The 27,753-nt window shown below is 51.6% G+C and overlaps 1 protein-coding gene across 2 annotated transcripts in view; it reads left to right on the top strand.

The window, feature by feature from the left end:
* The window catches only part of SUPT6H (SPT6 homolog, histone chaperone and transcription elongation factor), a 28,668-nt gene extending 1,511 nt beyond the window's left edge, over positions 1–27,157 (top strand). The window contains exons 2-38 of one of the 2 annotated variants that reach the window (XM_080563050.1): positions 2,768–2,914; positions 3,917–4,050; positions 4,529–4,687; positions 4,874–4,944; positions 5,331–5,526; positions 6,229–6,313; positions 6,701–6,974; positions 8,252–8,353; positions 8,836–8,952; positions 9,497–9,586; positions 9,935–10,077; positions 10,343–10,494; positions 11,016–11,114; positions 11,277–11,406; positions 11,512–11,662; positions 12,064–12,218; positions 12,805–13,000; positions 13,340–13,479; positions 13,558–13,675; positions 14,317–14,393; positions 14,585–14,720; positions 15,114–15,251; positions 15,603–15,770; positions 16,300–16,427; positions 17,514–17,721; positions 18,200–18,347; positions 18,608–18,750; positions 19,525–19,665; positions 20,752–20,947; positions 21,082–21,320; positions 21,577–21,690; positions 22,220–22,344; positions 22,594–22,706; positions 23,105–23,182; positions 23,269–23,435; positions 24,767–24,954; positions 25,143–27,157. In XM_080563050.1, coding sequence (XP_080419176.1) covers positions 3,942–4,050; positions 4,529–4,687; positions 4,874–4,944; positions 5,331–5,526; positions 6,229–6,313; positions 6,701–6,974; positions 8,252–8,353; positions 8,836–8,952; positions 9,497–9,586; positions 9,935–10,077; positions 10,343–10,494; positions 11,016–11,114; positions 11,277–11,406; positions 11,512–11,662; positions 12,064–12,218; positions 12,805–13,000; positions 13,340–13,479; positions 13,558–13,675; positions 14,317–14,393; positions 14,585–14,720; positions 15,114–15,251; positions 15,603–15,770; positions 16,300–16,427; positions 17,514–17,721; positions 18,200–18,347; positions 18,608–18,750; positions 19,525–19,665; positions 20,752–20,947; positions 21,082–21,320; positions 21,577–21,690; positions 22,220–22,344; positions 22,594–22,706; positions 23,105–23,182; positions 23,269–23,435; positions 24,767–24,954; positions 25,143–25,329 — 5,181 coding nt within the window. In that variant the 5' untranslated portion in view covers positions 2,768–2,914; positions 3,917–3,941 and the 3' untranslated portion in view covers positions 25,330–27,157. The remainder of the gene's footprint in view (positions 1–2,767; positions 2,915–3,916; positions 4,051–4,528; positions 4,688–4,873; positions 4,945–5,330; positions 5,527–6,228; positions 6,314–6,700; positions 6,975–8,251; positions 8,354–8,835; positions 8,953–9,496; positions 9,587–9,934; positions 10,078–10,342; positions 10,495–11,015; positions 11,115–11,276; positions 11,407–11,511; positions 11,663–12,063; positions 12,219–12,804; positions 13,001–13,339; positions 13,480–13,557; positions 13,676–14,316; positions 14,394–14,584; positions 14,721–15,113; positions 15,252–15,602; positions 15,771–16,299; positions 16,428–17,513; positions 17,722–18,199; positions 18,348–18,607; positions 18,751–19,524; positions 19,666–20,751; positions 20,948–21,081; positions 21,321–21,576; positions 21,691–22,219; positions 22,345–22,593; positions 22,707–23,104; positions 23,183–23,268; positions 23,436–24,766; positions 24,955–25,142) is intronic. The other variant, XM_080563049.1, reaches the window with a different exon arrangement.
* Positions 27,158–27,753: the final 596 nt, after the last annotated feature.

The raw sequence follows: 27,753 nt of genomic DNA, 5'->3' as shown, positions 1-27,753 counted from the left end.
TTCTGGTCCTCACAGGAAACTGCGACGCGGCAGGTCTGAAGTAACGAGGCGGAAGCGCTCACCCAGTGCTGTTAAGCCGTGGCGCTCGCTGCCACAGGATGTTCTGCAGCCCCGTAGCATCGGGGGAGGTGGGACCGGCGGGCGGCGTTAGGACTTGTGAATCAGGTACGGGACTGCCTGAGCTGCCGGGGCTCTCGCCGACCTGCCTCTGTCCTGGCATTGCTGGGCTCTGGGCTGAACGCCGCGGATCTGTTCCTTGTTTTTCTCCCGAGCTCCGTTGCACGCCTCCCAGGGAGGAAGGAGGGACGTCTCCTTTAGGTCCCGACTTCAAAAGTTGGTAAAGCAGCTGTGAAACTGGTGCTGTGGTGGGGTGGGCGGGCCCAGCGGAGGTCAGCCCCGCAGGAGTCCCTGCCTGCCCCAAGGAGTGGCTCTCAGGAAGAGCGCATGGCTGAGGAGATGCCTGCAAGGGATCAAATACGGCATTTTTATTTAAAAAAAAAAACTAAAATTGGTTCCTTGTAAGAGCTTGGAGCGGTGACGTTACCTTTGCCCTTGGTTGGGGTTTTTCCTCACAAGCCGTTTGTCACAGTCTTACTCCTGTGGACGTACTTCCACCATGCTAACGTTCATTTCATGAGCGTTTCATTGACAAAATGAATAGATTGGGCTTCCTTAGGCTCTACATTTTAATCGAGTCAAGTTTCCTGGCCTTCGTGTTGTCACAGAGCTTTATGAACCTTCTCCAATTTAGCCGTTTTCTCTTTGAAACGAGAGCTGGACAGGAGTGTTCGGTGACGGCTTTGGCAGAGGTGCTTCCATGGACCTGCGTGATCCCCAGGGAGCTGTGAGCTGAATCGTGAAGTGGCAGAGGCTAAAACAATCTCTGGCCAAAAAAACCAACAACGCAACAGAATTAGCGTGGTCACATAGCTGCTGCCGTGAAGGACAGGGAGCAGTCGGGGTTTTTGCTTCCCCCCAGCACCCCTGCTGTTGCAAAGTGTGCTGCCGCCCCGGCCTGAGCCTCGAGTGGGGAGTTTCTCCTGCTTTCTGCGTTGCCACTGATATTCTGGGACTGCTCCGAGGGACGGGGTCCAGCAGGATCTGCTGAACGTGTCTCCCGGCGAGACGCTAGAGCGGGAGGTGCCTCTGGTTTCCCTCGTCCCGCAGCCGCGTGTGAGGCTCCAGTGGGGTGCCCCCGCGGCCCTGTCCCCGCCCCGCAGGCGCGCTCCGTGCCACGGCTCCCGATGCTCCGCAGCTGCTCGCGGCGTGTTTGGATTCCCAGACTTAACGAGTTTGGATTCCCAGCCGTAACGAGTTACCTTTGGCTGCCCGGGATACGCCGAGAGCCAGCGCTGCGACCTCGCCGTGCCGAGCTGCCAGCGGATATCTGGGTGTGCGGCCGAGGCCTGGCAGGTACGCGAGCACCTGGCTTCCAGCGCGCCCTGCGCCGTCGTCGTCCCCTCGCCGAAGCGGGGAGGTGCCCGCAGCCGCTCGGCACCCGTGGCGCCCAGCCCGATGTGAGCAGGGACCTACGCTCCGCGTGCTGACAGCAGGGAGAGCTGTCTGCTCGGCGTCGCTCCGCTTAAAAGGAGCTCGTGGACTCTGGAAGGTTGCCACCGTGCCCTTGAGCTGAGCAAAGTGCACGCACCCCTGGTGTGGAGCGGAGCTCGGCTAACCGCACGGCCCCGAGCTGCTCTGGCGTGGAGGCAGCGCTTGAGGCGCTGGGCTCGGCATGGAGGCGCCTCCACGTCCCCCCCTGCTGCCCCCACCGTGCCGCCCGCGTCCTTGGCGGTGTCATTTCAGACAAATGCCTCTGCCAAGGGGGAAGGGGGGCGAGGCGCCGTCGGTACGTATCTGCCTGGACGTCTCCGTGGTAAAAGCCACCTTTAATTCCACCCACCGTGCCAAGTGACCCCGTCCTGGGGGGCGTTTCGCCGGAGCCCGAAGCACCCAGCGCTTGTGGGTGGCTGGCTTCAAGGAACCTGCTCGGCTGGCTCCTTAAACGAGGTGGGCTTCCCGAGCCGTTGCCACTCCTCGTGCCCGGACCGATTTCGCTTGACGCGAGCTGAAATCGCCAGGAAGCGGCGGAAGGAGTGGTAAAGAGGAAAGGTGGAGCTGCGAGGGAAACGCTTCGCCGGCAGAGAACACGCGGCGCTGTGGCGGGGGGGTTTCTGTCCTGCTGGACGCTTTGGGTGGCCGTCGCGGGCAGAAGGAAGCGTGTTAGGCTGGGAAATGCTGTGGAAGTCGCTCGCTCCGCAGCTACGTGCGTAATACACCCCGGTGGAGAGAGGAGAACGGGTGAGAAAGCGTGGGACCGACACGGTGCTCGGGCGGAGGCTGGCGAACAAAGCAGCTCCTGTCCTCTGCGGGCCTTTGCTTCAAAATGCGGGGAGACACATTTAACCGGCGCCTGCCTCGCCCTCTGACGCCTCGTTTCGGAGAGGGATGCGTTTGAGGACGGGGATCAGCCCGTACCCGCGGCAGGACAGCGACGTGCTGTCTGGGAGCGGGGCGGCAGCCTTGGCCCGCCGCGATTTGTCCCCGTGTTGAGCGTGGTGAGGAGGTGCTGGCCGCAGCCCCGGCGTCCTCGGCCAGGGAGTATGAGCTGCTACCTGCTCCTGTCTGAACGCTCACAGAGGTTTTCCCTTGTCTTTCTCGTGGGTTTCCTTTAATGAGGCGGGGCCAACGTATTCCTTTGCAGCTATTAATATTTTAAGACAAAATATTCCCCAAGATCTGCCTTTTTCCACTCTTTTTTTTTTTTAAGTGAGAAGCGAGTCCCTGTTTTTCTCCAAGTTGCCGTGTTTGTGCTCCGGCTGCGGGCAGAACAAGAAGCCCTGCACGCGAGATGTGGCACGGCAAAGCCTCGGTCAGGTGGGGAGATGGTTATTGCAGCATTTGGAGGCACGGTCAGGTATCGCTCCCCGTCATGTAGGGTTGTTTTTTTTTTGTCGTGTTGCATCAGAAGTAATTTACCGCGAAGGTTTTGGCTTTAGATCTGATACCTCGGAGCTTTGCTTTGTACCAAAGGCTGCTGCTTCTTCCTGGGCTGCCTTTGTTACCCTCACAGCCGTGTGGGGAATCGGTTAGGTTTTTCTTATAGCCGACTTCGGAAACTTCTATTGTTTTGGCCTGTTTAAAAAGGAACCAAAAAAAAAAAAAACCTTTGAAAATCAGAGCAGACTTACAACCGCAGGAAGTGACAGGCTCGAGGAGACGGAGCTGAAGCCGTGTTAGGAAGGGCAAACACTTTCCTTCGTGCCAGCCCTGGTTTATACTGCTTCCAGAAACCCCACTGGGGGAGAACATCAAACAAAAGGTTCTGGGTATGGAAATGACCCCATTGCTGCAGAATCTCATTCCCTCCTGGTCTCTGCCCCTCGGCACCCGACGTGGGGTGTCCTGGGCCAGCTGTGGCTCCATCCGCACGGTGCTGAGCTGGGCAGCACCCTCCAGGGTGCCGTTTGCTCGGCGGGGCTCCCTGGCTCTTGGCGGAGCCTCACTCAGCACTCAGCCAAGGCCACTTTGGGGATCACCCCGGCTTCATTAAGCGAGCGAGGATTAATCACGTTAAGGTCCTAATTGGTCGGACGGTGCGCCTGACCCGGCGCTGCGTCAGGGGCGGCGGAGGGTCGCTCTCCTGGCCGTGAGGGGATGGACGGGGTGAAGGGCTGTGGCTACGTGCGCTGGTCCAGAGCCCGGCTGTGCGGCGAGCGCGGCTGCGACGGTCGTGTCCTGCTCGCTGAGACGCAGCCTGACAGGAGCCGACAGCGCGGGGCTGCTGGCTTCGCTTGGCTGATCTCTGGTGACAGGGGCGTTCAGGCACAGGGGCGCCTCTGGGCAATTCAGGACCTGGAGAGATGATTTGAAACGCTTTTGCCTTAGCTGACATGATGGATGCGTCCTCTCTCCCCAGCTCCTGCGCGTGAGACGCCGCAGCCATGTCTGACTTCGTAGAAAGTGAGGCAGAGGAGTCGGAGGAGGAGTACAACCAGGACGGGGAGGTCGTTCCCAGAGTAACCAAGAAATTTGTGGAGGAAGATGAGGACGGTGAGTCTTCCTGTCTGCGCCGAGGAGGCTGAATTGTCTGCGTGCCTCGCAGCTCTGTTTTTACGTCTCCTCACTCTGTGGATGCAGCAGTAACCGTGCAGCAATAGCGTGGCCATCTGTAGGCGATGTTCTCAGCTGTTTAAGCGCTTCCGTTCCTCAAAGCGCTAAGATGGCTTTTATATTTGGCAATAGGAAGTACATTTCTTCACCCCCGTGGGATGCGCAGTTTGATAGTAAACAGTAAAAGCACAGGAATTCTCCCGGTGTGACCGCTCCGCCTGTTCCCTCTGCAGAGAGGGCGTGAAAGGAGAAATGGGGCTCCGGCGTGAGCACCTGGCCGGGTTCTGTGTCAGTAAAAGCGTTCAGTAAAGGCTCCCTGCGCAGATAGTGCAAAGGAAAATGTTTGTACAGAGCCGAGCCAAGAGCCTTGGAGATAAGCCTTAGACACTTACGTGGTGGTTATTGTCCTCCACCCTAGATGAGGAAGAGGAGGAGGAAAATCTGGATGATCAAGATGAGCAAGGGAACCTGAAAGGATTCATTAACGATGATGACGATGAGGAGGAGGAAGAGGAGGAAGAAGCCAGTGACTCTGGCGACTCTGAAGACGACGTTGGCCACAAAAAGAGAAAGCGCAGTAAGTGGTGGGATGGTTGTTAGCGGGCTGCGGTGTTAACTCTTGCACTGCCCTGCTGGAGAAGCAGAGCTCTCCCTCTGCCCTCGCTGTCTGCGTGGCCTGGGTGAGCTGTACCCTTCGTACTGCCTTGTCCATTCCCACGTCAGTGAAGGGAGGCTGTAACTCGCCTCTGCTTTCTTCTGTTAGCTTTTGATGACCGCCTGGAGGACGACGATTTCGACCTCATCGAAGAGAACCTGGGCGTTAAAGTCAAACGGGTGAGTTGTTTCCACGCTGCTGCTAACTCTCCTTGCCTCTCTCCTTGCCAAGGCGCTTGTTGCGCTCTCTCCTTGCCAAGGCAACTGGGCACTGGCTCCGAGGGTTTGCCAAACGCTTTGTGCTTGTTTGTAACGTCTGCCGTGCTCCTCCCCTCCCACCTCTGCGACGCAGGTTCGGAAGAGCCCACCTTCCAGTGACTTTTTCCTGTGTGGAAAAGTTACCTGCAGCACAGCTCCTTTGGAGCCAGGGGAGCCTGTGCTGGGCTCCGTCCTGCTCCCCCTCCAGAGGGAGCAGAGGAAGCGCAGTTCTGGCCGGGCAGAGATGGCGCGGAGCGTGAGCGTCCGTGCCAGGAGGTGTGCGCGCTAACAAGACTTCTTGCTTGCAGCAAAAATTCAGGCGCGTGCGGAAAATGTCCGATGATGAGGATGATGAAGAGGAGGACTACGGGAAGGAAGAGCATGAGAAGGAAGCCATTGCTGAAGAAATCTTTCAGGATGGTGAAGGCGAGGAGGGAGGGGAAGCTGTTGAAGCTCCCGTTGCTCCACCAGAAGAAGAGGAGGAGGAGGAGGAAGATGAATCTGGTGAGTATGGATGGCCAATTGCATCTGAAGTTTGTCATAGTGCTAAAGCGCAGGAACCAAGTTAAGATTTCCCCTGAGCTACAGTTAACCAAAAGCTGGAGCCCTGTTGTGGTCAAGCTCTTGTTGGTCTGATTAGTGCTATCTTTAGAATTAAACATTTCTGGGTAGCAGATTTAGTTTGTCTGTTAAACGGCTTTGTCCAGAAGCATGTTGCATACGCTGAGGTGTTGAATGTCTGCTCTAAGCTCCCTTCGACATGAAAACGCTTCAAACAAAGAAAGTGGCGGCACGGTTTAGCACTTAGTAGCACTGTGCATGCCTGCCCTACTTGTGCTCTTGGGCATTAGTCTGGCACCAGCGGTGGTGATGGGCTAAAAGAGTTGCAGAAATTCTTTCTGTCAAGGGTCCAAAGCAAGAAGGCTTTTTTTTCTGAGTGCATTTTCTGTGCGCTGAGCTGCAGATAGCTACCGGACGGCTTTTCCTGGGTTTAAAACTTTGTTCTAGCTTGTAATTGTGGTTCAGGCTCCTGGAATTTCTGAGGCTGGTGAAGGAGATGCTGTGGGTAGCTGTGCAGGCTGGCAGCAGGCAGCAGCCTAAGCCTGTGGCGGAGGCGCACAGCTGCGCTGGCTGAGCTGAGCTTTGCCAGAGGTACTGGCTGAGCGTGTGTGCGCACTGACTGCTAAAATGGTTCTCCGTGTCCAGACATCGATGACTTCATCGTGGATGACGACGGACAACCTCTGAAGAAGCCCAAATGGAGAAAGAAGCTCCCTGGATACACCGATGCGTAAGTATTGATTGGAAATTGGCCTGGAGCCTTAAAAACAGTGCTCAAGTGCTCAGATTACTTGATTCTTGCAACTGCAATGTGATTCAGCTTGTGGTTGGATACTGCTGGTCTCCTTCCCCAAAGGAATGTGGTGAATTTAAACACGGGGCTTTGGGGCAGACATTGAAGAAGTCACAGACTTCTTCCTTTCTTCCCTAGATTTTTTTATGGGAATGCCAAAACCAGTCCCTTAAGAGAAGTATTTGCGTGTAAAGCTCAAATATCTGTGTACCTATCCACAGTTTTTTAGCTTAGATGCAAAACCAAAGGTTAAACTTAGGTGCTGTGGCCAGAACGCTGTTTTTAACTGCATCGTGGGGCTGAAGGATAGTTTTTGCCTTCCAGTGCCTTGCAGGAAGCCCAGGAAATCTTCGGTGTGGACTTCGACTATGATGAGTTTGAGAAGTACAACGAGTATGATGAAGAGATGGAGGAGGAATATGAATACGAGGATGAAGAGGCTGAAGGGGAGACCCGCGTCCGACCCAAAAAGACTGCCAAGAAGCGCGTCAGTCGCCGTAGCATCTTTGAGATGTACGAGCCCAGTGAGCTGGAGAGCAGTCACCTAACAGACCAGGACAACGAGATACGCATGACAGACATGCCTGAGAGGTTCCAGGTGAGGGAAGAGGGGACGGGTGTACAAACAGAAAGCGTTTCAGTGCCCACTGAGGACAGCAGGCCTGGGACCTGCAGGCCAGCTTTCTCACCCGGCTGCTGCCTGGATTTTGGTATCTCCTTTCCCTTTTTGTCTATCCCACCGTAAATGTGCGGGCTGAAGCTCCACATTCCAACATAACAGTGAAACTGAGTTGTTCTGCCTGTGTAAACGCGGAGGGGGTTTAGCACCGGTCATAGTTTCGCTCTGGCCACTGGGTGCCAGTGTTGCTCTCCTGGGTGCGGTGCAGGGCGTGTGCTCTGCTGAGATGCCCTTTCTGTTTGGTGCTGTTAGTAACCCCGTGAGCTGTGCCTCTGTAACGAGAGGATGCTGCAGTGCCAGAGGCTGGCTGGGGCTTTCCACCCTATAGCTGTGCCAGCCGACACAACTGTTCCTTGCAAGGCGTTTCTGTAACCCACTTTAAATAATCTGAGTGGCTGCGATTTATACTGCTGTCCGTGTGGAGTCCCGTTTGTGCTGCTAGGAATCATTCTGTTATCTCATATTTTTCACTTAATTTTGCCTCTTATTCAGGTTTTCCCTGGACAGTCAGTGTCCTTTGATCTCCCTTTAGTGTATGTTAATACAGTTCTGTGCAGAAGCTTGTTACCTGCCTTTGTGAAATGTGATGTCTGAAGCTGCCAATTTTTCAAAGGACCCTTTTTTCCGTGCCAGTGTGTACAGCACGAGGGAGTGCTGTGTGTAATGTCTCCTGGCCATAAGTGGCTCGTTCAGATGTCTTCTCGTAGTCACAGATGTCGGTGATGGTTAGAGCAGGCTCCACCTGAAAGAGAAGTGGCTGGTCTAAATGCCCAGAGAGGGTTTGGAGCTGTTTTGTGTTCTGTTATTCTGTGGCTGCAGCAAGAAAAGTGATAACAAGGTTGGAGCAGGGGCAGACTGGAACAGAGGATGTAACTTCAAGGGACTTGGGAGTCCTGTAGGAAGCACAGATACCCTGAATCCTTTGTCACAGAAGGCTACGCACCTTTGCAGGCTTTTCCACACGTCTTTGACAGACCTGTTGGCTTTTTTACCTACTGGAAAGCTGATGCAGATTTGCTGTGTGCTCAGATGAAGGTGTTGAAGAGCTGTCCTCAGCATAGCCCTGTGGGTGTGGCAGCTACTGAGACCCCAGAGGCAATCTGCAGCTCAAAACAGTCATTTCCAGGCTTCCTAAAAACGCTGCAGTGAGCCCTGGTGCTGTATGTGCCTCTGCTAATCCTGTTGTCTTTTCACAGTTGCGATCCATCCCAGTAAAGAATGCTGAAGATGACGAGCTGGAGGAAGAAGCTGACTGGATTTACAGGAATGCATTTGCAACACCCACCATCTCCTTGCAGGTAAAGGGCTATGCCTGGGACTTCTGTCCTAAGATGGCTGGTGACTTGAAGGTGCTATAGATTTCTAGCCTGGAGACGTTCCAAGAGTTTGCTTAGAGAAACGTCATGCCCAGGATACTTTTCTATTTCTCTGGTTTTGAGTGGGTCACTTAACACACACGTCTTCATTTCCATGTTGATAAAACAGGACAAAAAGCAGCACAGAGACGTTGAGAGAATAATTGTCATAAAAGACTGAAAGATCTCTGAGCCACTGTGCACTTAGGGATAAACTAATATTAGCTGCGATCTACTTTTAACGATGGGTTACATTGGCCAGATGCTGCTTCTGTGTTTTCTTTTAAGCCAGTCGTGCTTTTCTGTGGTCTAAAATCGCAGCATGTAGCTAAGCCTGTATTTCCAGCTAACAGAGGGATCACCATTTTCCAGCCTTAGCTTGGACTGCTCTTTTAAGCACCATAATGTGTTGTTTATCCTTTTAGGAAAGTTCTGACTACCTTGATCGTGGACAAGCCGCCAGCAGCTTCAGCCGCAAGGGGCCCAGCACCATCCAGAAGATTAAAGAAGCCCTGAATTTCATGAGAAATCAACACTTTGAGGTACCTCATAACTCAGCTTCGTTTTCGAGGCAAAGCCTGAGTCACCGTCTCCTTATCCAGGCAGGATTAGTCAAGGGGCTGCTGGAGGTATTTAGGGTAACAAAGTAGTCAGGTCTAAGGTGCCATACCTGGTTGCCTGTCTTGTGACAAAATGGTGCTTCTCTGCAAGGTGCAGCTCATCTCGTGTGAGATGGGACAGCAGAGGTTTTAAGGCCTGTTTGATGGGGCTGCTATTGCCCTGTTTGCCTGATCCTGGACAAATTGATAAATGAGGTGGAGGAATTCCAGAGTCTCTTGAACCTTGCATGGTCCATTCGGCCTGTTATCTCAGGTGCTGCCTGATGTCACAGAAGCTCTCTGGTGTATGTGATGCATTCTTTGGTGGAACAGTCTCGAGTTGTGTTGCGACTCGGTACATCTCCCACATCGCTGCCCCATCAGCTTGTTCTCCGCCGTGGGACAGGAGCGATCTCTGGACTCCTGGCTGCCAGAAGCAGCGCACTCTCCTTTTGCTTGGTGTTGACGAGTCTCGTTTCTGACCTAGGTCCCCTTCATCGCCTTCTACAGAAAGGAGTACGTAGAGCCAGAGCTGCACATCAACGACCTGTGGAGAGTCTGGCAGTGGGATGAGAAGGTGAGGGGTGTTTTCATTGGTAATTATCCCATCAGCATTTATTTTATCTTCCCACCTAGCTGGAGACCTTCTGTGCTTTTTTTTTTTACTCATTTTGCATCTCTGCTATCATGTGGTGTTAAAGGATTATCTGACAAAAGAGGGTGCAAAAAATAGTCCTTTCCCTTCACCAAGATCCTTTTGTGTAGTGACCTTTCCTGCAAGGAGTGCAAGTTCCTTTTCTGCTGTAGAGAAAATATCCTGAGATCCTGGGAGTGCCTCTCTAGGAGCCCCTGTTTGGGAAGGGAGGAGATAAACGTGGCGCACAGCTACAGTGCATTTCACTGGAGATTTCTGTTTTCTTGTTAGTGGACCCAGCTGAAGATCCGCAAGCAGAACCTGACACGTCTGTTTGAGAAGATGCAAGCCTACCAGTATGAGCAAATATCTGCTGACCCAGACAAGCCTTTGGCTGATGGAATAAGGGCCCTTGATACTACTGACATGGAGAGGTATGGTGCCATGACGTTTTTGAATTCATTCCAAAATGACTGAAAATGTGTACCAACCTATCTGTACAACACTGACCCTCTGGCCATTGCATGACATTGATTTTAGCCTCACCACAAAGCCAGCAAAGAGAAATATTTAAAACTCCTTCAGAAGATGAGCCCAAGCACTCCTTCTGCCTGACCTGTCCCAGAGCAGGTTCCGTGAGCGCTCTGCCCACAGCTCTGCTGTGAGCAGGATGTAACATGCTGGCTTTGCATGTCCTAGGCTGAAGGATGTGCAGTCCATGGACGAGCTGAAGGACGTGTATAATCACTTCCTGCTGTACTATGGGCGAGACATCCCCAAGATGCAGAATGCTGCAAAGGCTGCTCGAAAGAAGCAAAAGCGTATCCGAGAGGATGGTGAAGAGGAAGAAGGTTTGTCCCCAAACTTGATAAGTCTCCTAATCCCGGGCTGGTTCAAAGTCCTGGTTCAAAAGAGTAGTAAGAAAGTTTGTTGAAAAGCCTTTGTGTGTGCACAGACCATCTCTGCGGTTCCCTTCCGTCTCAGGTTAGTCCCAGGTCTTCCAGACATCTCTAAAAATGCTTAAAATCTGTCATACAGGATGTTATTTTTCCAAGGGACAGAATATCGCCCCTTGTGATGGGGTAAAAGCAAAGATCCAACTACCCTGATCTGTGTTTTAGCATACAACCCAGAGACACTGCTGTTAAAATCAGGCAAAAGAGAGAAATTGAAGAAAAGCTAGCATTTTCAGGGTGTTTGTCTGACGCTGAATAATTGTAAGGCTACTGTGACCTTTCAGTTGTGTTCATGGGATTTAGGGGCTGTGTTGCACAGTGTAGATTGTGTTTGTCCCCTTTGCTGTGCTGCTGACACACTGCAGCTGACAGTGTGCCTCTGTAAAGAGGCCTTGCTAAGCATACACTTCCCGCAGGTGAAGGAGAGGATGCTGAAGATGATGAGCAGAAAGGGCCTGAGCTGAAGCAGGCTTCCCGTCGGGATATGTACACCATCTGTCAAACAGCTGGGCTGGGTAAGGGCTCTGCTCTGTCACGCTGAGCTCGTAGTGTGTTGTGGCCTAGCCTGCATGCTTTTCTGGGCTGTGTGGCTTACTTGGAGGACTGGTAATTTTGCTCAGTATAGTCTACAGTATCCTTCTCATCATTTTTTGTGATTTTTTTTGTTTCCCCCCCAGACAGCCTGGCTAAAAAGTTTGGTCTGACACCCGAGCAGTTCGGAGAGAATCTCCGAGACAGTTACCAGCGGCACGAGACAGAGCAGTTCCCTGCAGAGCCCCTGGAGCTGGCCAAGGACTACGTGTGTAGGTCAGTGTGTGGGGATCCTTGCTGAGGGCCTGCGGGTGAAGCAGGAGAGAGGATCTTGGCATGTTCTCAAGTCTCAGTGCTTAATGTTGCTTTTTTTCCTTTTAGTCAGTTCCCAAGTCCAGAAGCTGTGCTGGAAGGAGCCCGGTACATGGTGGCTTTGCAGATAGCCAGAGAGCCTTTGGTCAGGCAGGTCCTGAGACAGACTTTCCAAGAAAGAGCTAAAATCAACATTTCACCAACCAAAAAGGGGAAGAAGGTAAGGAAGGAAGCTCTGACTCTGTGGGTCAATTTGGTGAAGGATCTAAATAAAACACAAATGTTTGTTTTGCATCTGGAAACTTCTCCCGTGTCAGTGGCAACTCTGAATAAATCTTAGAGCAGTGTGTGAGCTGGGCTGTTGGAGAGGCCAGCTCAGCAGCATGCTGCATTTTTAGTTAAGCATTTCATCAGACCTGATTCTTACTGTTGAGATGTTGCCTTCAGTTGCTGGAACAGTCTGTTTCTCGAGCTGGGAACAGATTCCACTGCATCGTGCTGGGGAAGGAAACTTAAACTGGCAGGCATAGGGGTGACGGGGTATTTGATGAAAACCAGTGTACAGTAGGGTCACTCCTTGTGAATGCCCTGCCTGCATACTGACTCTCTCCTCTCTCCCAGGATATCGATGAAGCCCACTATGCCTATTCCTTTAAATACTTGAAGAACAAGCCTGTGAAGGAGCTGCGAGATGACCAGTTCCTGAAAATGAGCCTGGCGGAGGATGAGGCGCTGCTGACTATAGACATCAGCATTGACATGAAAGGAGTGGAGGGGTGAGTCCTCGCTGGTTGTGCCTTGGCAGAGCTCGTTCATCCAGTGCTGCTGTGCTGTTAGAGCTCCTCTGTAACCCAGACTGCTCCTGGAGGTCGTGGTCTGGTGGTTTCCTGTGCCTTAATGATAAGCCGCCTCAGGGGGCTCGCTTTTATCATCACCTTACTGAAAACTCTAGAAGACATCTGGCTTATTCATTTGAAAGCAAATTCTAAAGCCTTTAGGCTTTTTGTGAAAGGCAGTGTTTGTTTCCAAATCACCCTTGCTGTGTGGCTCCTTGGTTTCTTCCCTGCACATCTGAGCAGCCGCACTGTGCAATAAGGTAAGGATGTGCTGCAGTGGCTGTGGGCTCCCCTGTGTCAGTCCTCTCTGTGCTGCCAGCAGAACGTTCAGCTGTGGTCTGTCTAGCAGCATAGCTCTTGCACCTAAAGGAGTCTTGGATGGGAGGATTGGCTCTTCTCTGTACTTACCAGGTAGCTTCCTGAATCGGGTGCTACTGTCACATCCCCGTGCAGGAATCTGATAGTGGTGGCATCAATGCAGGCGTTTGGAGCCTGTCTCTATCTCCCCCTCTCGTTTTTTTTGCAGTTACGGTAGCGACCAGACATACTTTGAGGAAATCAAACAGTTCTACTATCGGGATGAGTTCAGCCACCAGGTGCAGGAGTGGAATCGGCAGCGTACAATGGCCATTGAGCGGTCCCTCAACCAGTTCCTCTACGTGCAGATGGCTAAAGAGTTGAAGAACAAGCTGTTGGTGGAGGCCAAGGAGTACGTCCTCAAGGTGAGGTGGGGGAGAGATGGGTTCGAGTCAGAGCTGGGATTAACAAATGCTAAAAGTCCTGCAGCCTGCTGAGGATGGCTGCTCACAGGCCATATACAGGCACTTGGGAAGGAGGAGGGGACAGTGGGAGGTCTGAGTCAGGTTCTAAAGACAGAGAGTGAAGCAGATGTTTCAGTGGGAGGAAAAATGGGCTTTGTGTGTCTGGAGACCTGGTCCTAATCCTGGCAGACTCTTCTGTCCTGCTGCCCTGAGCAGCCCCTGACCTTCCCTCTGGAGAAGGGCTATACCAGGGCACCTGCAGTGGATTTTCTCACTCGTGTCTCTCCTCCGTTCTGCTAGGCTTGCAGCCGCAAGCTGTACAACTGGCTAAAAGTAGCTTCATACCGTCCTGATCAGCAAGTGGAGGAAGATGATGATTTCATGGACGAAAACCAAGGGAAGGGGATTCGGGTGCTAGGCATTGCCTTCTCCTCAGCCAGGTAGGAGGAGAGGAATTGGCTCTGGATCTGTGTTCAGCTTTAGCAGTCCTCTGTGTCTGAGTGATCTTTGTTTTGCAGGGACCACCCCGTGTTCTGCGCCCTTGTTAATGGAGAGGGCGAGGTTACAGACTTCCTCCGATTGCCACATTTCACAAAGAGAAGGAATGCCTGGCGTGAGGAAGAGAGAGAGAAGAAGGTGAGCCTTGGCGCAGCTCATGTCTTGAGACTAGTGCCTTCAGGTGGCTTTTGGTACTGGGTGATGCTGTGGGCTGGTGAGGAATAACCAGTCTGAAGACAGCGCAGGCTTTGTCACTCCTGCATGCAAGAATTCTGCCTTTTTTTTTCCACCCTGTAATTATCCTGCTGGAGAGGCTTTCAGTTAGATTCCAGTTCGCTCCTGCTGCTCCTCCTACAGGGAGTGACAGGACCTTGCCATTCCTGAGTTCTGTCGGTTGCGGTTTGTGAGCTTCTGTGGTTACACAGCTACGGCAATCTTCTCCCCTTTCCCTGGTCACGCTGTAATAGTGAAAGGCTGCAGGACCTACTGGAGCTTGGGACAGGCTTTTAACTTCCATTCCCTGCTTGTACTGCTATTCTGAAACACAGAAGCATGACAGCATCACTCTCTCCTCTGCACAGCTTTCATGTTTGTCCTTGCAGTTGTCTGCAGGGCCTCTGGAGAAGGTATTTATCTAGATCCATGTCGTGGTGGCAGATCAAGGTAGCAGTGAGGGAGGATTTTCCCTGTGAAATAGGAACCCAAGACTAGTAGCTAATTCAATGCAGAAACTCTCCACAGCTTTTCTGCTCTGAACTGTCTCTCCTTTTTCTTTCCAGGCACAGGATATTGAAACCTTGAAAAAATTTCTTTTGAACAAGAAGCCTCACGTGGTGACAATCGCAGGCGAGAACAGGTCAGAGCAAGTGTCTTTGTGTTCCTTCCACTTCCAGGTCTCTTTGCAGTCCTTTCCTTGTGCTCCTTCACGTGTCATTGTTTGTACAGTTAGCAGGAGGAGGAGCAGGCAGCCCCCAAAACAGTTTTTGAGTATGTAGCAAAGTGCAGTCTTGCATTCTCCCCTCAATACCCTTGGCCATCTCTCCCTAGGGATGCTCAGATGCTGATGGAGGATGTAAAGAGAATTGTTCATGAGCTGGATCAGGGGCAGCAGCTGTCCTCTATAGGAGTGGAGCTGGTGGACAATGAACTGGCCATCCTCTACATGAACAGCAAGAAGTCTGAGGTGAGCCTTCTGTTATTCTAGACACTTCTTAGTCTTACTCAGGCTGTCTTGGCCTCTGTTTATTGTGCTGGCCCAGCCTTGTGTCATCCACTGCCTCATGCGATCCATCTAGAAAGTGACATGCTGATCCCTGGGTCAAGGCAAAGCATCTTGTTTAGGTTTCCCTGAAGAAATTGGCACCAGCAGATGTACAAAGTAGATGTTGGTGCATTCTGAAATCAATTTTGTTCGGCTGAGTGGATGGGTTTGTTTCATTCCTTGTTACAGCATCATTCCTGTGGGTCTTTAATCTCGGTTCTCTTTGCCTGAGCACCAAATGCTTCCTGTGTTCCAGTTCTTGTCTGACGTCTTGGCATGTTGTGCTACAAAATGTGATTCTCTGGCCTCTTGCAGAATGAGTTCCGGGATTACCCACCTCTGCTGCGTCAAGCAGTCTCCCTTGCTCGTCGCATTCAGGATCCTCTCATAGAGTTTGCCCAGGTCTGCAGCTCTGATGAGGATATTCTCTGCCTGAAACTCCACCCTCTGCAGGTAAGGTTTTCTTGTAGGATCCTTGGCTAGGGGGGATCCATCTCTGGGAGGGGAAAATAAATAAATAAATAAAGTGGCCTGGGAGACCTGGGACTGTTTTCTGTCAAGGAAAAGTATCCCAAGCTGAACCGGTGCAAGTTCTGCCTGTTCTGTGCCACGTTCAGGCTACACAGCACCTTTTTTTCTGCCTTCTTTAGCTCATCTGCCTCCTGCCTTTAGGCTGTTCCCAGGGGTAACTCTGAGGTGCGGTACAGCACCTGAGAGCCAGTCTACTGCGTTTGGCCCTGCTTGCTTTATGGCAAAGCGTTGCACACATCCCCTTGCGAGGCTAATGCCTCTCCCTTCTGTCAGGAGCACGTGGTGAAGGAGGAACTGCTGAATGCCCTCTACTGCGAATTCATAAACCGTGTGAACGAGGTGGGAGTGGATGTCAATCGGGCAATTGCTCACCCTCACAGCCAGGCTTTGCTGCAGTATGTGTGTGGCCTGGGACCACGCAAAGGCACTCATCTGCTAAAGGTAAGGAGGCTTGTGTCACTGCCTACAAAAACAAAGCAGCCCGAACTGTGTGCGAGTTGGCCTGATGGCAGTGCTGCGACGAGCTGAGTCAGAGTTCTGCGTGCCAGATGCAGCTGACAGCTCCGTCGGCGGGTTTTCATATGTGTTACCTCACTGCGCCTAACCCCGAAGCTGTTTGTGGACTTGTGTCCTTCACAGACCCACGCAACTCAGCAGATCTGTCAGTACGAGCTAGCTCCTGAACTCACAGGAGCGGATGCACTGTCACAGTATCAGGACGCCTCCATACTGCAGAAAACACGAGGCAAAAAGCCAACGCTTTTCCTGCGAGCTGGAGCTGTTCCACGGGGAGTCATCTCCCTTCGTGCAGTGTTGAGACACAGGCAGAGGGCAACAGTTAATGATTTGTGATGGTCTCGGTTATGTCAGATGCTTTGAATACCGCACTGTCCAGCGTGAATCCTCTGCTTTTCCTGGTAAATCCTTGGGTTTGAACAGTAAAACTTAATGCTGCTTCCTCTTTCTCCAGATCTTAAAACAGAACAACACACGCCTGGAGAACAGGACCCAGCTGGTTACGATGTGTCACATGGGACCCAAGGTGTTTATCAACTGTGCTGGCTTCATCAAAATTGACACAGCGTCGCTGGGCGATAGGTGGGTGTTGGGTTGTGTTCAGTGCTGCACAGGCTGTGAAGTTAAATGTGTCACAGGCTGAAACAGTCTCCTTCTGTGGAGTCCATGTTCCTAGGAGTTTCTGTGTGGCCCCTCTGATCTCCGGCCAAGTTCAGGTATTGCTAGTTATTAATCTGATTCTTAAGGGTAGCTAAAAACGTGTCCAGCAATGTGAGCTGCGGAACATTAATTATATAGCTTGCTATGGTGTGAAAGACCCTTTGTGGTCAAGAGGAACTAGACTAAAACCAGTTGTTCCTTAACTTTCCGTAGTCCTTGTGCATGTCCGTCAGTGACCCGTATGCACTTCTGTTTGGTTTCTGCCTAGTCCTACCAACAGTATTTTATTTTTCTGAAGTTTGAGAATAGAGGCATAAATCAGCAATTCAACTTCCTCATAGCAGTACTGGTCAATTTGTAGAGCATTAGGTTACTGGTAATTGAACGAGAGATGTGTGTTTGGAGGACAGTGATAACCCATTTTCTAAGTCTTCAGCTGCCAGCTTTGCGCAGAAGGGTCACTTGTTGGGAACGTGCTTTTTCTAGGGCTGCCACAGTGGTTTTTTTGCCTTTGAAAAGCAGTCTGAGCAAGGACACCTGGCTGAATCCTTACGCTGAGTGATCCAGCCCTACCAGCTGCTTGGATCTTGCAGGACGCAAGTCCCGGAGGTGCAAGGGCAAAGCAAAGACTTCTCCAAACTGGATGCAGGTGGCTGCACCACCAGTTGGCAGTGTTTAACTTGTATAAGGAAGGAAACTTACGGAGCTATGCGCTCGTACCGCACCTATAGCAAACTGAGTCATCAAGCCTACGTAGCATCCCAAAGCCTGGCTATGACCTTGAGGCGCAGGAGCTGCGGTCTGGAATTTGCCTTGGGTCCTACTGATTTATCAAGGAAGAATTCTTTGTGTCCTGTTTAAAGTAGTTTGTTCCTTTGGGGTCAGTGGTGGCAAAGCAGCCGCGCGGCCAACAGTGATGGTCAATAACGTGATTCGTGTTAGGCTGAAGGAGCTGACTCTGGAACCCTGCAGAGTCCTTATCTGAACACGTCTCTGGTTTTATTTCAGTACTGATTCCTACATCGAAGTCCTAGATGGTTCCAGAGTCCATCCCGAAACCTACGAATGGGCAAGAAAAATGGCAGTAGATGCCTTAGAATATGATGAGTCAGCTGAGGATGCTAATCCTGCAGGAGCTCTAGAGGAGATCTTAGAAAACCCCGAGCGACTGAAAGACCTGGATCTTGATGCCTTTGCTGAAGAACTGGAAAGACAGGTGTGCTGGGGATTCCTGGTGCTGAGAAACAGGGGGAGCTGTGCTGTCCAGCTCAGTTTCTTAGGTTTTGTAGCTGGTGACCTTTGTCCTTTTTAGGAGATGAGCATTTATCTGTTGCCACTTTAAAATTTATAAACAGCTATAACAAGTATTTGGTGTCTGACAATGGCGTGTAGTAAGTGCTTACAGAAAGTATGCCTGGGGAAGGGAAGATAGAGTAATTAGGCTGGTTTTGTCCCCACTGAACTTATTTTTTTTCTGAATTAAGTAATAATTTTGACCTCCTCAACATACTGTGACTAAGTCCTGCAGTTTGATGATGTCCACTTTTTTTTTGGACTGTGGTCCACTTTTCTGTTGTTGTTTTTTTTAATTTGGTGTTTGATAACTTCTGTGAATTCTTTCGTAACTTATACTGGATTCCCTTTTCACCTCCTTCCTGCCACTTACGGCTTTATAACCCTTGAATACCACACAGGGCTACGGTGACAAGCATATCACTTTGTATGACATTCGAGCTGAACTGAGCTGCAGGTACAAGGACCTGAGAACACCATACCGTTCTCCAAACACAGAAGAGGTCTTCAACATGCTGACCAAAGAAACTCCAGAGACTTTTTATATAGGTGCGTCCACGTTCACTAAGAGGGCTCTGATGATTGTTGCCATCCGAAGTTGATTTAAGATGTGTAGAGGTGGGGCAAAGGGATGTTGCTGAGGGTGACATCAGGACAATGCTGAGGTTACATGTGTGTGAAGCAGCTTTTCGTGTACCTGGGAAGTCTCCTAACACCTTCGTACGCATCTGCCTTAGATCAAAGTCACTGTCTGGCCCTGCAGTTGGCTTTCAGTTCTTCATTCTCTCTTTTCTCTCATCACACCACAGGTAAAATGATCATCTGCAACGTGACCGGGATAGCCCACAGGCGACCGCAAGGAGAAAGCTACGACCAGGCAATACGGAACGATGAAACTGGCCTTTGGCAGTGTCCTTTCTGTCAGCAGGATAACTTTCCAGAGCTCAGTGAGGTAGGGCTGCTTCTCTCGCTGGCCCTGCCTTTGACAGGAGCGCCTCAGCAGACTTGAGCATTTTGTAGGGATGCAGTAGCCAAGGGCTCTTGAGAAACAAGGTAACAGAGCCAAGATTATGTCTGCAGTGCCCCAGGACCCCAACCTGAATGTGACCTTTGATTGCAAATATAAAATGTTCCAGTTTTGACTAATTGCCTCAGTATGGATTTGACAGGTCCTTTATGGATTTTAGTGAACTGAACTAGGAGTGAAATGGATTTGGGGATAAGCTGGCCAGTTCTTTGCAAATACATAAAGCAGGCTTGTTTGTGGTCTAGGATTGTGTTTTACGCAGAGAAGCTGCCAGTGACACGGAGAACAGAAGTTTGTTCTGCCACCTTCACAATTTTAAGAACTTATCTGGACTCCCTGCTGCTTAATGCAGCTGTACTTTAGGTCTCTCTTCCAAACATTTGAATTCCAGCATTGGTAATCAGTGACTTTAAAGTCCTATAGCGTTCGTTAGAAACCAGCCCTAGCTGCAGGCTTCTGTTCAGGGTCTAAAAATGTTCTGGCCTTCCTGGTTGCAAAGTCCCATCAGTTCTGCTCAGTTTAAGCAGGAAGACCGTGTTACTGGGTAGCTTTCATTGAAGTCTTCTGTCCTCTGCCCTTCCACACGTCTGTGCTGGCTGTGCCTGTTTGCTGACACAGCTTTTAGACTTGTTTGAGTGTGAGCTGCCTGGGTTATTGTGTTTCCATGCTGCCTGACTTTTTATCTTTGCCTTGCTCCAGGTTTGGAACCACTTTGACAGCGGTTCCTGCCCAGGTCAGGCCATTGGAGTGAAGACACGTCTGGATAATGGCGTTGCTGGCTTCATCCCAACAAAATTTCTTAGTGATAAGGTGGTCAAACGGCCAGAAGAAAGGGTGAAGGTATGAAAGCAGTGAATTTTCACGTACGCTGCAAGAACTAGAAGAGTGTGGAGTCAGTGGCAATAATTCAGAGTTCGGTTAATGCTGTTCCCTAAATGGTTTCTCAAACCTTACTTTTCACTGAAGGACTTTAAATCAGCAGCAAGTTCAGGTTCTGGTTAGCGTCCCTGTCCCACAGTGCAAATCTCTCTTGGCAGCTGGTAGAAACCATGTTAATCAGTTAACATGTTGTACTGTGGGAGAATTTATTATAGTCTGGGTTTGGGAGACCAGAAGGCATTCTAATGCAGAGCTGCCCTTTGTTTCTGGCTTTCCAAAGAGTTCACAGAACTGCTGTTAGTTAGATATGCGGGGTCTGTTTCCCTCTCTCGTAACTTTTTCTTCTTTTGCAATTCATTTGTGGAGGTCGTCAGAGTTACTGGTCTTGTTCAGGACAGGGACTGGGGTTCTGAAAGAAACAGAATCACGTATTTCTATCACATGATAAAATAGAGGTTTAACATCTTTGCCATCTTCTTGGACCCCCTGACAGTCCATGCAGGTGATGTATAATCCTGTAAGCACAGAGGTCTCTTAGCAGCTTTTTAAAGAGCCATTGTTGACTTCAGCACGGTTAACTGGACTAAGACATTGCAGTTTTTGTGGCGGGATTTTCCATTTCCCATTTAAGTAGAGTAGTCTTTTGGGTGTCTTCCAGTCTGTTTCTGAACAGACATAACTGCTTTCTTGTGCATCATGAAGTCCAGTTTTGCTGCTCCCATAGTTAAAGACACCTGAAATACCAAAATTCATTGTCCTCAGCTTCCAGACATGCAGTGTTCAGTGTGACATGGGGTGTAGATATTAGGTGCTAGAGAGCTGCCAGCAAAAAATGTCTTTAATCTCTTTTGATTCTAGTCGTCTTGGGGATCAGGTGATTTTCAATTCATATTGAAGGATCACTTTTAAAGGTGGTATCAGTGTGAAATATGTGAGGTGACTTGTACTTCATTGGCAGCACGACCCCGCACAGACTGCTCTGTAACGCAGGGTGCCTGGCATATCAGCCACGCCTGCTGACCAGCTGTGCATGACCCTCTCCTGCAGGTGGGAATGACTGTTCACTGCAGGATTATGAAGATCGACATTGAGAAGTTCAGTGCAGATCTGACCTGCAGGACTTCTGACTTGGTGGATAAGAACAACGAGTGGAAACTGCCTAAAGACACCTACTATGACTTTGACTCTGAGGCAGCAGATCACAAACAGGAAGAAGACCTGAAAAGAAAGCAGCAGCGAACAAGTGAGTCTGTCCTTTTTCTCTCCCCTGTGACACCAGTCTTCCCAGGCTGCTTTAGGAGAATAAGCACAATTAGATGTGCGCTTGGAATAAAGCAGTTCCTCTTGGAAGCCTAAATACTCCTCTTTGTCCCCTAGCGTACATCAAGAGAGTAATTGCTCACCCGTCATTCCACAACATTAGCTTCAAGCAAGCTGAGAAGATGATGGAGACCATGGACCAAGGGGACGTGATTATTCGGCCAAGCAGCAAAGGGGAGAACCACCTTACTGTCACCTGGAAGGTGAACGATGGGATTTACCAGCACGTCGATGTCCGAGAAGAGGGCAAGGAGAACGCTTTCAGTCTGGGCTCCACGCTTTGGATTAACACAGAGGTAAGAGCCCTGCAGAGCATGCCTGGGAAGGATTTGGTGTGAAACAAGTACCACCTCCTTGGCAGGAACAGGTTGGCACAGCCTTTCTGTCCTTGCAGCTGTGTTCAGGCTATTGCAATGGACGTTACTCTCCTCCTTAGACTCTTTTCACTCAAAGCATGCAGCCTTGCTGTGCAGGATGACCAATAGCTGTATACTAGGATCAGAGTTCCTCATCATGCACCCTAAATACCTCTTTAAATGTGTTTGTCCAAAGGAGTTTGAAGACCTGGATGAAATTGTCGCTCGCTATGTCCAGCCTATGGCTTCTTTTGCCAGAGACCTGTTGAATCACAAATACTATCAGGATTGCAACGGTGGAGACAAGAAGGTGAGCCTGTCCCAGGCTGCGGTAGCTTGTGTGGGAGATAAATAGGTTTCTTTGTCCCAGGGCAGATCTTAAACTCTTTGAGTCTAGCATGAGCTGCTGGTCTGAGCTCTGATCTTCCTTGTCGCTTGGGGCTTGGCAGTCACTTTCCAGCTGCAGGTTTCAGGGGGATTGTCTAGGAGCAATGGAGTCAGGATGGGTTCCTGCACTGGGAGTGTGGAGGAACACCTACAGTGCTGTGCCAGAGCCCAGCCAGTAAATGTCACTGGAGAGAGTGCTTCTCTCTGCAGACTTGTGATCAGAACCAGTAATATGCATTGCCTGGGCTAAGCCTCCCAGGCTGTGGTCTGTCTGCTCACAGAACCCTGCTCAGAAACAGTGCTGTTAGTGGTCCTTGTCGGATCGCTGGCATCAGGGCTGGGGAGAAAACGGGCTGAAAACAGCGTGGAGGGAGATATCTGCAGGTTCTCTATGTTGCTAAAAATGTAGGCTCTCCTTGAGCATTTCTTTTTCTCTTTCTTTCTCTAATTAGAAGCTGGAAGAGCTGCTGATAAAGACCAAGAAAGAGAAGCCAACATTTATTCCCTACTTTATCAGTGCCTGTAAAGATCTACCTGGCAAATTCCTCTTGGGATATCAGCCTCGAGGCAAACCAAGGTAAATGAGAGGCAAGCCCAGCAGCTGGAGCCGAGTACTGCCAGTACCACACCTGGCCTTAGTGCTGCCAGTTTCTCTTACAGTTCTGTCAGTCTCACTGTAAGTCAGCCTTCACCCGAGTTTGTGGGCCTTGCCTGTCATGCCTGTTCCTATTGTTGCCTGTTAGCATGAGGGTGCTGTGTGGAGGCAGGTATCTGAAGCAGCCTGTGATCTCTTGTGCTCTCCTGCATTCACTGCTCCTCCTCACAGGATAGAGTATGTGACAGTCACACCAGAAGGATTCCGCTACCGGGGCCAGATCTTCCCTACCGTGAACGGACTCTTCCGATGGTTTAAGGATCATTATCAGGACCCTGTTCCAGGTGAGCATCCCAAAACCTGTGTCTCAGCTTTCTGTTTCGTGGGTGTCACGTCACAGGGGCAATTCTGTGTTCTTTGTCCCTGAAATGTGTTCTAGGATTTTCTATACCTGGAAGGTTTCAAAGTGCTCAAGTTTTTGTGTTCCATGGACCTGTTAAGAGCTCTCCTAAAAATTAATCTTTTGCCCATGTGGGCCATGCAGCAAGGGCTGGGATTGCCTCTTTCCCCTCCCTTAGCCTCTCCCACCATACAGTCCTGCACACGCCATGTCCCGGTAAAAGTGCACCTTGCCAATACAAGTGTTTCCAACGATTTTTTTTTTTTCAAATCCTGAATTTCAGACCAGTAGCTGCTCTTCTGGGAGAACTAACCCATCCCCCTTGGCTTCTGTTTTACACAGGTATTACCCCCAGCAGTAGCAGTCGGACCAGGACTCCAGCCTCCATTAACGCTACTCCAGCTAACATTAACCTGGCAGGTCAGTGCAGGCCTTTCCTGGTGGAACTGGGGTGCAAGGTCCTCCTCCAGGCTCTGCGTTGTCTAACACGATGGTCCTTCTTGCAGACCTGACCCGTGCAGTGAACGCCCTCCCGCAGAACATGACCTCCCAGATGTTCAGTGCCATCGCTGCCGTGACGGGCCAGGGGCAGAACCCAAATGCCACCCCTGCACAGTGGGCATCCAGTCAGTATGGCTACGGGGGCAGCGGAGGTGGCAGCAGCGCGTACCATGTAGGTGTCACTTCTAAGCCTTGGGGACGAGGTGCTGCGTGGCTTCTTCCCACCGCTAGAAACCATCCCATGGGGATTCTGCTGGGCTGAGGGGTTGCTCCTTGCCAGAGATCCTAGCTGCACCCGTACTGCTGCAGAGGGGAGCCTGGCAGGGTTCTTGGACCAGGTTTCTTCTTGCCTCCCTCCCGTGGCTGAGGAAATGAGGCGTGTAACCCAGTCCTGCTCTGGAGAGAGTTGAAACAAATAGCAAACTGGCCAGGCCCCCAAGGAATGTGGCAGGGTAGAGAGAAGGGATCCAGCGGTGAAGGCACACAACCTTGTGATTGTGCCCCTGAATCGCCAACGTGAGCTGCCAGAGGAAGAGATTAGCTGGGAAACTATGCGCTGAGTTTGCAGGGCTTTTCAGCTCAGCGTGCTAATCTCCGAGCTGCACCGGCAGGCGAACACCTCAGCCTGACCGAATACCCAGGGGCTTTGCAGGGAGTTGAACAGTTTCAGCTCGTGCTGAAGCCTTTCCTCACGCACGCTGGTGCCTGCCTCCCCCCGGCACACGCTGCCAGCTCCCTGGCTGACCCTGAGGCTAAATCCAGCTGCAGAAGGACTGAGTTGTCTGGGTACAAGAAACACGCCCTGCCATTAGATCTGATGAAGAGGTGCTGCAAGACGAGGCTTGCAGGGAGGAGAGATTCTCTTTTGGACCACCTTGGGAGGCTTCCATGGAGTTTTGCAAAACAAGTGTTGAGCTGGGGATAGGCAGGGATTGTGGATAACCCGATGTGTTAAGCACCAAGACAATCTGAAGGAAAAAGGAGATGAACAGGCAAAAAGACTAAGCAAACAGTGAGCCAGCCAGCTTGGGATCTGGGAGGGAGCCATCTCGGGAGCTGCCTTCTCTGCAACCCACTAGGGCAGAAAAACAAGGGCAAATTCATCTGTTCTTCATGTCCACCGTAGGATCTTGTTTCTGGATCTCTTGCACCCATCTCTCTTGTGGTCCTTACCTTTGTTTGCTTTGAACATCTCCCCTTGCACCCTGTGTGGGATGAACAAGGAAGGGCGACTATTTTATGGCTGGAGGCTCTTGGGGGAAAGGAGCAGGACCCAGAAATGTCCTGTGCTCAGCAGGGTGCTGCTCCTTCTGCCCTGCAGCCCCCCATTCCCTAGGCTGTGATCTCTGTGAACCTCTTGTTGTTCAGATGAGGGGCTCCAGCAGGCCTGGGAGCGTGCAGCAGCCTCCCTGGCGAGCGGGGCAGTGCAGAGCACGCCAAGCCTCCGCCTCGCAGCCTAGCAGGGTTTACCCGCTGTCCTCTAACAGCCTCTGCTTCCTGCAGGTCTTCACGACTCCAGCACAGCAACCGGTGGCCACCCCTCTGATGACCCCCAGTTACTCCTACACTACCCCCAGCCAGCCGATCACGACACCCCAGTACCAGCTGCAGGCCAACACCACACCCCAGTCCACCCAGTCCCAGACACAGTCGCAGCCATCGTCCAGCTCCAGGCAGAGGCAGCAGCCAAAGTGAGTGGCGCCAGGGGCACGCATCTGCCTGTGTCACCTGCTGGTTGCTTTTGTGGATTTCCATGGAAGCAGCACGGTGGGGTTGTCACAATTCCTCCCGCATGGGATCTTTTGGAGAGGGAGGGCAGGGACATATGCTCTGGGCTTGCTTTTCTGGCATGTCACACCTCCCGATTCTGTCGTTGCAGGACCAACAGCCACGCTGCGATCGACTGGGGGAAGATGGCCGAGCAGTGGCTCCAGGAGAAGGAGGCTGAACGGAGGAAACAGAAGCAGAGGCTGACTCCTCGCCCGTCCCCCAGCCCCATGATCGAGAGCACGCCCATGTCCATCGCTGGGGACGCCACGCCGCTGCTCGACGAGATGGACCGATAGGCTGTGCTGGACCTGCTCCGTGACCTCCGCTCCCTTCTCTCGGAAAGGGAAGGGAGAGCAAACAGTTGAAAACAACTTCCCTTCCCTTAGCCACGTAACTCCTGTTTTATACGTCATGAGATGGTGGGAAATGACTCTTGGTGATGTGCACCTGAGCGAACAAATAGACTTGGCAGGGCTGGTCTAAATATATATATACTATATATATATATAAATATATCATAGGAAAGGACAACTGCAGTGGCCTCTGCGTTCCAGGTCCCTGCTTCACCACTTGGAAGCTCGGCAGAGCAGTTACAAGGTCAAATGAGTCCATCCTTTTACGCGCACAGCGGTCTGCTTTCACAGCGAAGACCAGGAAGCAAACGTAGCTGAAACTGCAGACCGCTGGCCTGGAGCGAGCCTGTTTGCTTTGGATTCTCCCAAACCCTGACTGTCGGCTCTCCTCGTCCAGAGAGCGCGAAGCAAAGTCACCGGGGGTGTGACAAGCTAACCAGAGTTCTCAAAAGGTTTCTGTCGTTTGTTCGCTCCGTGGTTTCACGTGTAACAGGCTCTGCGAAGTCTGTGCCAACCCCCAGGCGTGTTCGTAGGGGTCTCGCGCGGCAGCTCTGGGGGTAGGGGTCTTGCCGGAGAGAAACGCAGCTGTTGTACCAAAAGCTTGCTCTCCTCTGGCTTCTTTTGGATCAATATTTATTTAGTTTTTTTTGGGTTTTTGTTTTGTTTTGTTTTTAAATCAGACTGCGAAGCGAAACCCCAGGCACCGGCAGCTTTCCCAAGCATGGGCCAGACACTCGGGCTGAAACGCCGCGAGAGCAGCCGCTCGTATGGCAGGGGGGACGTAAAGCAGCTGAGCGCATGGCATCCTCCTCCGTGTCTGCTTAACCCTGCCCACTTGTAACCGAAAGGGGTGAATAAATAGTGTTTCTACTGAACACTACTCGAGAGGTTTTCTGTCTGCACCCCGCGCTGCCTGCCTGCCCTCTCCTCTTAGCCCTGGGTTGGCTGCAGGAGCAGAGTTCAGCGCTGAAAGCCGCTGCTCCTTCTTCCTTTGTTGCTTGGAGTTGCCTTCTGTGTGCCGAAACTTTCACGGAGAAGCTGATTTCTGTTGAGCTGATAAAAAAATGTTTTGTTTTGGATGCATTGTATAGAGACATCATGCACACGTACCGGCACCTCGCAAGGCCCACACGTCTCTCACTGGCTGGGAGAGGTACCGGGGGCCTGGGAGGGGGCAGATGATGCGGATAACTCCTGTTATAACTTCTGTCACGTCAGGAACTGCCAGCGCTGAGAGGCATTTCTGAACTGGAAAGTTTCTGCTGCACACACTTTCCCCTCTCCTCCTTTGTTCGTAGGGATTTTCTATGGAAGCAGGGTCTTTGTTCCTCCAAGTGCTCCTGGTTAGCCTCCTCTTCGCTAGGAAATGAGCAGGAACAGCAGCTCCGGATAAACAAAGGTCTTTTTTGCATGTAAATGCTCCTGAAGAATGGCAGCAACGCAGGAGAACAAAGCAAAGCAGTTTCCAGAGAGAAATGCAGGTCCTGGCTTCCGCGCCGTCTCCTCTGGGGTGCTGGGGGCTGACACAGCCATGTCCCTCCTGCAGCCGCAGGCCGGGATGGGGCCGTGCTGGGATGGCTTGCAGGTGTACTAACCTTGTGCTATTTTTTTATTTTATTAAATGCTACCATGGGAATTTGACTGGGGGGAGCAGCTCTTTACCAAGGATGTCTCTGACCCGTACCGGGGGGGCTAGTTGTGCATTGTCGGCTCCTTTTCAGCTTTGTTTTTAGTTTCCCCATACCGTCAATAAAAATTCTACTTTTGGGAAGCTGCCTGTGAGCTGTCTGTGTTTCAGCACCGATGCTGCGCTTGCCCCAAGGGCTCGGCACCCCTGAGCGGTGCTGCTCGAGGGCGCGATGACTTGGTGCAGCCTCAGTGTTTCCTCCGTGGGCTCTGGTGCTCCTTTCAGTTCAGGGACGCGGGATCGCATCCGCTCCTCGGGCACCTCTCTGGGAGCAGCGGGGTTTGTGCGGGGCAGCGCTGCCCTCCTGCTGGACTCGTGTCCTGTCCCCGAGCACTGCCCTCAATTCAGGCACCCCGTTACCATCAGGGGAGCAAGTTGGGCTGCCCGAGCAGCCTGTGGTTGCTGCCGACCGCCAGGCACAGAGGCTGTGCCTCTGCCTTTGTCCCGGGGCTGGAAAAGCTTCTATTGTCCCACACCCCAGAGCTCCTGCAGTGTGTGAAGTCTCTGGGGAAGGACGGGGGCCCCTCTCCTCCCCGAGCAGCCCACCCCGGCTCCAGCTCCCCGTGCAGCGATGCTGCGAGCTGGCCACTGCTTTGCCTCCCTAGTGGGGCGGCAGAGGTGGCATCCTCTGCGCTGAGCACGTCTGCCCCTGGTCCCCTTGTTGTGTTTTGGGGTGGGAG

This window comes from Anser brachyrhynchus (assembly GCF_964034855.1).
Source record: "Anser brachyrhynchus genome assembly, chromosome: 20".
Lineage (NCBI taxonomy): Eukaryota > Metazoa > Chordata > Aves > Anseriformes > Anatidae > Anser > Anser brachyrhynchus.
The sequence above is the reverse complement of the archived record's forward strand: the minus strand, read 5'-3'. Positions and strand labels throughout refer to the sequence as shown.